The sequence below is a fragment of the Erithacus rubecula genome (assembly GCF_903797595.1).
Source record: "Erithacus rubecula genome assembly, chromosome: 1".
Taxonomy (NCBI): domain Eukaryota; kingdom Metazoa; phylum Chordata; class Aves; order Passeriformes; family Muscicapidae; genus Erithacus; species Erithacus rubecula.
In genome coordinates this window covers 42068036-42078308 of record NC_136658.1, presented here as the reverse complement: position 1 = coordinate 42078308, position 10273 = coordinate 42068036, and the positions used below count along the sequence as shown (strand labels likewise).

Below are 10273 nucleotides of genomic sequence, written 5' to 3'. Positions count from 1 at the left end.
ATAGGGTTTCTTACCAAGGAAAAAGAAGTGCTTTTAATTTCATAGTATTTTGGATGTTGAAGTACTTGGCAAGTGTGTAGCTTTTTTTATGTAACATGTAGTACGAAGAAAAAAGAAATCTTGTAAGAAAAAGCAAATAAACCACACCCTAGTTGCGTATTTCACTGCTTTTTGCTAGAGTCAGTGTTACAGATCCTTAGGGAACACACATCACTGAAACAAAACTCAGGTTCTAGTGTGAATATGCATTTTTCACACACATACCCACGTGGGATGTATTGCTGCAAGTGACAGACAGACTGAAGAAAAAAAAAATCCTATTATTGCCAGCACTTGCTTTCTAAGGTAACTCTAGTAATGGGGCAAAGGACTGTACAAAGACTGAACAGCAGATTTGGAAGCTAGCTTATAATTGTCTATATTAAGGAGTCTTTCTAGCTCTTAAAAAACCCATATGCTAACTCTTCTCATAATGTAGTACAAATATTTCCTTTGTGTTTTTACTAAAAACAGCCAGTCTCTTCCATCTTGAGAACAAGGACTCGGGGCACCTTAGAAGGACATTGGGGTATCTCTCCAGGCAATGTCCTCTACACGATCAAGTGTATCTACTCCACCAATTCTCAGGAAAACCTCTATGAAAAAGATTCTGCACTTTTCCTTAGTAACCTCTTAGTTCTGTATAACTGCTAGGGAGCATTCTCCATTTGCAAGGGCAGTATAAGTACCTATGGTACTGTTGAATCTCCCGCTTCTGAATATTTTCAAAGGATGGACAAAAAAGTGTGGTCCATACCCACGTGATCCCTTAGAAACTGCAAGGAAAGCTAACTCTGTTATTATCTTAAATAATGATGTCATTAAATATTTTATGCAGAAAGGTCATTCATGTTACATAAACTTGATACCCAATATTTTTTTGATAGCAGAATCCCAGTATTTCCCAAATTCAACTTGATAGCAAATACCAACTTACCAACTCTATTGCTTTCTTCATCAACACAAAAGCCCAATGAACACCACTGTGAGTAGAAATGAAATTTCATTATAACAAAATCTTGTAAGTCCACCAAAAGAGCAGGGAAGAATAATTTTCTTCTAATGATAATTATTTTAAAGACAAATTTTCCTATAGTATGATGATCCAGCATGTATAAAATACCATCTGATGCAGAATTAGTAATATAATTCCTCAAAAGAGGAAGAAGATTTTTCAGGACGCTCCTGACTGTTTCTGTTTTCTTTTTCCTACATGCCCAGGAAAGTATAAAGTGTGTAGATCTTCCCCTTCTGGAACAAGGAATCTTTGGTTATATTGGTTATAATATTATTTAATATAGCCATTTTATCTCCGTAATGATATTCTTTGTATGTCTAGTGGATTTATATATAAGATATTTTTTAATGAGCACCTTCAATTAGATGAATCTTCCAATTAGATGAATTTTCCAATTTCATTAGTGAAAACTATTTCTTTCAGTTCCTTTCTGCATTGGATGAACTGTAGTACAAGATCAGTAGCAACCAATGGCAGTAGCTTTTCTTTTCCATTTGGAACCAAGGAAGAAGAAAAGGGAAGCAGCAGTACTTTCTGCAAAAGCCTTTAAACCAGCATTTGCCTAGTGCTAATTGTGTTAATTGTTTCACCATGTAATCACTACTAGGGGGAGAATTCACATTAGTGGTTTGTCAAACATGCTCCTGGGTTTCACACTTAAACTTGGTAATGGGTTGTTTTGTTGGGAATTTTGCAGTTTGTTTGCTTGGGTTCTAATCTACTTCTGGCACTAACCAAAACCTCTTGCCTCAAGCAGTCTCCATCTGATCCTTTGGTGGCAAAAGCATTTTCCCTTTCACTGAATGTTCTTTGGCCTAAGTGCAGCCTTCACTTACAAATTACAGATTTCCAGAAGGAAGAAAGGAATTCTTGCTATGAGCAAGCAATGAGACTCCAAAAGATATGTTTAGGGGGAAATAATATCCAGATGTGACTGTGCTTGTTATTAGGGCAAATTTACTTCAAATAGATTAATTACAGAAAAGTCTTAAAAGCTGGCCTAAAGGAAAAAAATAAGATGAAAAGTTGCATGTTGGACTTTTGCCATACTAAACATTCCATACAAAAGCATTCTTTAGAATACAACCAAAGTGATTTACTTACTGTAGTAAACCCCTTCAGTGATACCAAATCATGTATGATGTTCATTGAAAATAAAGAAAATCCTGCAAAATCTGTGAGTAAAGAGTGATTTTAAGACCATTAAAATATTAAAATATTGAACATGCAGCAACAATATGAGATTGTTGCTTAAGATAATGCTTAAGATTTATGATTTGAATATCAGAAGTATTACAAACTGCCACACATTCCTGGTTGTGGTTCAGTGTGTTTTGCTGGCTTGATAATAATGATGTGCATAAAATTAAGCCATGACAAGAAAATCACAGCTGTCTCTTGGGTAAAAAGGAAATAGAGGAACTCATTCATGCAAAATTTGACTGTATTCATTCTTTCTCTTAAAAAAAATCCAAAACATGTAAAACAATTGGCTTTGCTTGGTGTAGAGCTGAGCCTGGCATAGAATTTGAGAAATATATTAAAATAATAATTTTATTGGACTGCTGCTCTTCAAATGCTGTTTCAAACTCTGGTTGAAACAGAAGTATGCAAGATACAGGAGGAGAAGCAAAATCATCAGGGCAGTGGACAAATTATTTCATTACAAGTGTACCGAAATATCTTCATTATTCTTATTTTGGAATAAGAGCAGAATACAGCTGTATTTTAGAGTTTTGACAAATATTTGTGTCATTTACTTCTAGTGCCTGAAAAGTGAAAATTCCCTATCCTTTACCCCATATCCCAGGTATCACATGAAAAACTGAAAAAGGAATTCTGTGATTTCATGTTCTTATCCAATTTACTCTTCTGCAAACAGCACTGATTCTAAATCTTAAAAAAAAAAAAAAAAAAAAAAAAAAAAGACAGGTATAATCTTTTAGTCATCACTGCCACCATCAGTTTGTAAGAAGTACTAGAATTAAAAAGAATATGTAAACCATAAGTGAATACTTTCCTTGGTAAGGACAGAGATGCTATAAAAAACAAAGGTTTTCAAAAATAGTACAATGAAATGTCTGAAGAAGTGAAAGTGTTTCTACTAGGGAAGGAAAGGTTTGCATAAATAGGAATCACTTTCTTTCTCCCTTCCTTGAGAGAGTTGCTGTATTATTGCAGTCAACAGAAAAAAAATCCCAAAACTAATACATTTAAACTAAGCAACACTGATGAAAAGGAATAATAAGAAAAGACATCATTTCTGGAAAGAAAATATTCTCTGTCATCTTACTTATTTTAATCAATTTCAACAGTGGATGGACAAATTAGTCATGTGAAGACTTTGCATTTTACCTCTGCAGCATTTTATCTTATGTAAGAAAAAAATATATAAAAAGAAGCTGAAGATAACTAAAAGTGCCAGGCACTTCATAAAATGTGTGGGAAAATAGTAACCTGGAATCATATTTTAGGATATTCTCTTGAGTTTTAAGTGTATTTCCAGGCAAGTAGTTTCTGTGAGAGAAAGTAAGAGGGGTTGAATTGATCTTTCCTTTCCTACCTAACCTTTTATTTATGTTTCCAGTGGTAATAATGAGCTTTTCTGTGACACAGCCATACCTGGATGCTGTTCCTGGGTGCTTCAGAGTGCTAGAAGTGCCATAGTGACAGCTTAGTGACAACTTTTTTAATGAAAAAGATTCAAATACCTTTGAGTAAAATCACTGCAGCAGCCACATCTACAGCAGAATGCAAAATCTAGGAAGGCCAGATGCCTTAGAATAAAATACTGACAGATTCTATAAATATTTGTGTGTAAATGGTAAATACAGTCTTAAAAATGTAATGGTTGAATAATTTGTTTATATTTAATTAGTACAGGAATTACATGACTCATAGATGCCACTTAGTTCCAGCCTCAACTGTGACTTGTTTGTTCACACCCACTGCTCCAAATGCAACATCTGTATCAAACACTGCAGTCACATTTCTAGGGAGTACAAACAGCAGCACAACAGTTGGGGAAAAACTGTGATTTAACAGAAATGACTGGACACTGTGTTGAAACGTTTTACTTGTATGAAGCAAAGGATAAAAAAAACTCCAAAAGATTCTGCGTGACTGAAAAGAAAATTAATTTCTGGAGAATGCTCAGCTTAAGAAAATGGATCAAGATTTCACACCCTTTCATGCTGTGAAATACTCAACAAAACCAAGCTGTTCCTTTCTATGAAGTTTCAGCATATTCATTATTACAGCAGGAACAGTACAAGTTATTCATTATGTCTCTTATTTTGTTGGGATGCTTCTCTACCCACTTTTGAGGTAGGTATACCTGAGCAGTCTAGATATTTAGAATAAAGCCTCATTAACTAATTTAATTACAAGCTGGCAGTTTATTTTCTAGAGGGGGCGGGGGGGAAACACTTAAATATTTATTGAATAACAATATAGTGAATATTAATTATTTTGTAAGGACAAAGAATGGCAAAGCAGATTTAATAGAGCAAGTCCCAAAGTCTAGTCCCAAAGAGGTTATAGGAAAGTCTACAAGGTATTTACATTTTACGTTCTTTAAAGTATCATTCACTTTCCCCACTGCGTTTTTACACAAGAAGACAAACAAGAAAGCTTCAAGCACAACAGAAATTTTCAGCTGAGAAGAACAGAGAACCAAGCAGCTTGCAGAATGAACAGTAAAGCCAAAGAGATGAGACAAGTGTTTTCTAGGATAAACTTCCATTTTAAATACACAACAGAACTGTCAAGGCAGAAGCATGGCTACAGTGAAATTAATTTACCTTTGTCTATACAGCTGTATGTGTGTTTTATATCAGATGGTATTATCTCAATACCCATATCCGTGGAAAATCCACTAAATAAAGAGAAAAGAAAAAGATCATGAATGGCACTCCAGGGAAGTTGATGTTTAATCTGCATGCCATGACATATCCATGAAAAGAAGCTATGTTTTCTGTCCTTTTTAACTCTTTAGATGAAAGTGGGGAACACCAAACTTGCTAGACAAATTTTTGTTCCTACTCTATCCAAAGAATAACCACATTGATTCATTATGGGTATTCATAGCTTAAAAGGTTCAGGGTAGGATCAAGAGGTTAGTTGGCATGATCTCCTCTACAACACATTACATTTATTTTCTATAGCAAAGCTTTATAACAGCCAGCCAGACTGGATTTCAGAGAAGGTGAGTTCATAATTTTCCCTGGAATACTGTTCCAAACCTCACTGGTAAAACTGCATGTCTTTTTTTTCAATTTTAATTTGCAGACCTTGCTTCTTAGTTTACTCTTGCAGTAGTGTTAGAAAAGCAGTTTGATAGGTCTCATAATACCATCAAGATATAAAAAAGACCCAAGATGCAACATGATATTGTAGAATCGCCTCCCATTTTGCAGACAGAGCCAAAGGAGAAACAGCAGCAGAGACACAGCAGATAACTCAAAAAGGAGATGTGCCAATGCAAGCCAACTGTCCAAGACCTACAGGAGCAAATACATCCTCAGGGATAGTTGCAAGGCATTCTACCAATCACAGCAAGCCCACATTTATGGTTTAGCTGCTTTACGACAAGAATGATGACAAACAATTATCCTCTAACAAAAGAGGAGAAATTAAAAGGAAAACAATCATAAGCTGATTTAAGTCTCTTGTGTAGCTACATTCCTCCAGGCATGGAACTTTTGCTTCTTAACAAGATGTTATTTTAAGATCTTTTCTTAGCAAGATGCTGGTTTAACAAACCTGCATGTTTTCAGTCAATGCTTTGTCCTGTTGCCATGGTGACACAGAAGCTGGCACATAAAAGGAGCTACAGCCATTCTGAAAACTCAGTGCAGTGACATAGGTGATTAGATCTCAATTGTAGAACATAAAGATTCATTTCCAATGCTTATTACAGAAATATCCTAAGAAAACCCCAAAACAAAAACCAGAAACAAGATTTAATGACCTCATTAAAGACCATGTTTTCCGAAACAATAATTTAATTAGCGTTCAGAGGCACTGAAACTAAAAGCTAAAACAGAAACTGCTATTTGTTTTTGATGAAGCATTGAACTGATAATAAAATAATAATAATATAAAATGTCAAACTTTTAATAATTCATTCATGTCTGGCAAAACCTGATTCATGGTATCAAATGTATGGTCTAAATGATGATCTAAATAAGTTCTAGTAAAAAGAAGTTTTCCAACAAAGACATGACTCAGCAAGGAGTCTGTAACTGGATAATTGTAAATTTTCTGATGGGCACAGAGCCACGACATTCAACATACTGCTGCATCTTGGTCCATTTCCTAAGCTCCATCACTCTAACTGTTAGATTTTTTATATTACCTATTCTTTTGATTTACAACTCTTTTCTTTAACCTATGAAAGATTTTTCCAAAATAAGTGATTTAATCTCCATAGAGAGAAAACTTGGCCAATATTCTCTTAAATGACTGCATTGAAATACTGCTAAGTGGCAACAACAAAAGACATGAGAGAAACTAAGATTAGCATTGTACATCTTCATTACTAATTAAGTGGTTTCAGATCTTCAGATTGAAGGAACTACATCAAAGGCAAAGTACAACAATATTTTATCTCTCCAGTGATGAGTTTTCCATTGATAAAAGCTTCAAATCCATAAACAGCAGCTTTATTGTCCAAAGGAAAGATATATTTAGCTTCAAGTAATTTGCTGTTTTAATTGGTGTAAGGCTGTAATATCACTACCTGCAATGAGTATTTTTTGTGCAATATTTAAACTGTGTTTAAAACATCAACACTTTCAGTGTAATACTGCTTTTCACTACAAAATGTCAATCAGCATGGCACAATTAGAACTTCTATTTATACTTTAGAAATGAAGGCATAATATTCATCCATACTAGAAAAATAGACATCTCTAGAAATACATAAGGAGCTATAGAATTTTAATCTCTAAATTATTAATCAAATCTCTTCTAGAAGAGGAAAATGTGGCCTTCTAAAGGTTATATGAACTGGCAGAGCTGGAGATATCAAGCTATTGCCTACAAAAGAAGTCACCACTGCAGTATGTCCACAATAGTACATAAACAATTATGTGCTTTTATGAGGCTGCTTTGGCACTGAAACCCCCCTTGAATACAGATTATTGTGCAGAGACACGTGACAGGTTTGGAGAAGCCACAGCTCCAGCATGACCGAAAGTGCCTGCTTGGGTAACTTTTATTAGCTTGTTTTCAGGTTAGAATAGCAATTTCTTCTGGAGTGATTGATATTTTACTTGTAACAGCTAACTTAGCTTGTCAAACCCCAAACATGAATACATTTCCAGACATCTTTTACTATCCTAGGCATTCCTCATGGTTTACAGCTCAGCCAAGGACATCTTTTACTGAGGACAGAATGTGTATGCTACTGCAGAAAGCTTCTCAACCAATAGTCACTGGATTACACATAGGCAGAAAACAGACTTAAAAACAGAGCCAAACCTTTCACTGACTAAAGAGATTTAGGTATTTGCTTGACTATAGATCACTAAGAATGAAAACTGTTTCTACTCAGTAGCAGGAGTTGCCTCCATTTAGAGACTGAATTGTCCCCTCGCCTTTTTTTTTTAGAATTTTTATTTAACTAAATATGAAATATTTTCTTTTTATCTCTAACTCTCTATTTTCCTTTATGTTTATATTGTTTGTCACCCTCTCTCTTTCTCATTCTGTTTCTATTTCCCTGTTTCTCTCTAACTCTGTTCCTCTAACTCTATTTCCCTCAATTTTTCTCTCTCCCTCTGTTTCTCTATTTCTTTCTCTCCCCCTCTGTTTACCTCTAATTCTCTCTCACTGTATTTCCCCCTATTTTTGAAACTCTTTCTTTCTCTTTCTCTATTTCCCTTTCTCTCTCTCTCTTTGTTTCTTTCTCTTTCAAACTTTCTTTTCCTTTCTAGCTTTAAAAAAGCAGCAGTAGAATTTTTCAGGCTCCCTAGCAGTAAATTAAAAAAATTTAAAAAAACTTTAAAACATTTAAACAAAAGAATTTACTCCCCAGGAGCCTGAAATTTTCTACTGCTGCACCAGACATACAGTTTTTGATTCTTTTTATATATACTATATAGGGACCCTAATCAACAGCTCCAACCCCCAGGGGAGGAGGTCCTGCCCCCAGGAGGAGAGGCCCCATACCCATGGGGAAGGGTTAGGGTTACAATTATTGAACATTATTTACCAAATATTTGTCAAATTTCACCTACCTGAAATATGTCAGGAATCTAAATATCCAAACAATTGCTTGTCATAAAAAGCATTTACCACAAATAGTGTTTCCTTATGTCTTTGCTGATTTATGCAATGTAGCCATTACAGTTTCTTAGTACATTTATACAATATTGCTAATATACTCCTTTTATATACTCACCAAAAGCCATATCAAAATGTATTATTTCCATATCTAAAAGTGTAAGGAATCCTTTTCTGCCATATAGAAATTGAGGGAGAGCATCACAAGTGAGTGTCATGTAGTAAGATTTAAGAAAAGTCATTCCAGAATTGGGGAAGATTCTATTGGCAAAGCTCTTACAATTTGACATAATTTTGCCTTTGGTTATAACAGAGGTGAACAAAATTCTTGCCTTAAACAGTGAATTTCTTCTTGTTCTTAAGTCATAGTTGTTTGTTAAGTCACAGGAACTCAAATTACATGAATGAAGATTATCCTCTTCAGTGTTTAGACAGCAAAGTAAAAGAAATAAGGTATGTGGGAAAGCAGGATTAAATGAGCCATAGGTTTAACAAAAGGGTGGATAGGCAGTTGCTCTTAATAACAGCTGTGATATCCAAAGGCTTTCAGCAGTAGCTGTGCATTAATTACATGTCACCTGATAATGTAACAAGGACTATAATTAAAACTATTTTTCCATTACAAGAGGATGGCTGACTGAAGGGTAGTTGAAACCCCTGCCTTCTGTGACTACCTTCTTACATTACTTGATTTATCTAATGAAAGGGATCCTAAGAATGGTGTAAATTGCTATAAAATAAAAAAGTCATCTGCCCTAGGGAACTACGGCACGGTTTTAGTGTTATGACTCTAAAGCAAAATTTGAGATAAAAGTGTCTGAAGCAAGGATTGGAACAGACTGCATGGGAAGTGGCTGAGTCACCATCTCTGGAAGTATTTAGAAGACGTGCAGATGTGACACTTTAGGGACATGGTTTAGCAGTAGACTTGCAGAGTTAGGATGGTTGGACTTGATGAGTTCAAAGGTCTCCTCCAGCCTAAACAATTCTATGATTCTGTGGATTTGCTGAAGTACAGAAGTATCAAAAGTGTAATTACCAATCCAAATCTGAAACACAACATACATGCTTGCTGGGAAAAAATTACTCCAATAGCATTTACGTATTCACCCTCACAGAGCAACAAGAATTAACTTACATAATTTAGGCTTATGTTGTTCACTAATTGAATAAGTAAACTCTCCAGGCCTTTCATAGAATTATCAGGTACATGGACATAACAGTCTGCAGACCCCAAGTTCTTACATTAACAACAAGGGAACTAAACCAAATTCACTGATGTGATTCTTTATTCAGAATTTCCTCTCTCCAACAATAAGAGAAGAACAACAGCATGGCAATTTTAGCCACGGGGAAAAAACTCTCCCTGGTTCTTTTGTGGAGAGAGAATATTGTTCTTCATTTCTTTATGACATTTCAGTATTACAGCATCACATGCATTAAAAATGTGAATGGAATATTTTAATTTAAATATAGAATCAAGGTAAAATCTCTTCTTGTCTCTACATGAAGGCAAAACTCTACAGCATTTTCAACACCTGATATTTTCCTTCTGAAAACTCAGAATAAGCATGGCACTTACTTTGTGATTAAGCACAAAATTAACTACTCTATGTTTTCTTTTATGGATGCTTTCAACTTGCTCTTCTCAATAGCCAAGAATTTTGGTTTAATCAAGAACAGATAGTTTGCAAAGATTGCCATTGTTGTCCTGTTAAAAGAGAAAATACTTTTTCTTTTGGCTGAGAAATCTTCTATTCCCACTATCCACCTAAGTAGCCTCTCATACTCTTGCAGTTCCAGGGAATTCCAAAACACATCCCATTTTATCAGCATGCTATTCAAACACACTCAGAACATACCTTAATCAGCTTTATTCATTTTGTTTAATTATGTGGAAAATCTAGTGTGACCTACATTTTCAGT

General features: G+C 34.9%; 1 protein-coding gene across 1 annotated transcript; it reads right to left on the bottom strand.

The window, feature by feature from the left end:
• Positions 1-2517: 2517 nt before the first annotated feature.
• Positions 2518-10051, bottom strand: LOC306798089 (protein mono-ADP-ribosyltransferase PARP4-like; the record flags this gene model as incomplete). Its single annotated transcript, XM_079297932.1, is given in 6 exon segments — positions 2518-2652; positions 5822-5934; positions 6656-6770; positions 6774-6800; positions 9930-9961; positions 9964-10051. Coding segments are annotated over 6 exon segments (510 nt in total).
• Positions 10052-10273: the final 222 nt, after the last annotated feature.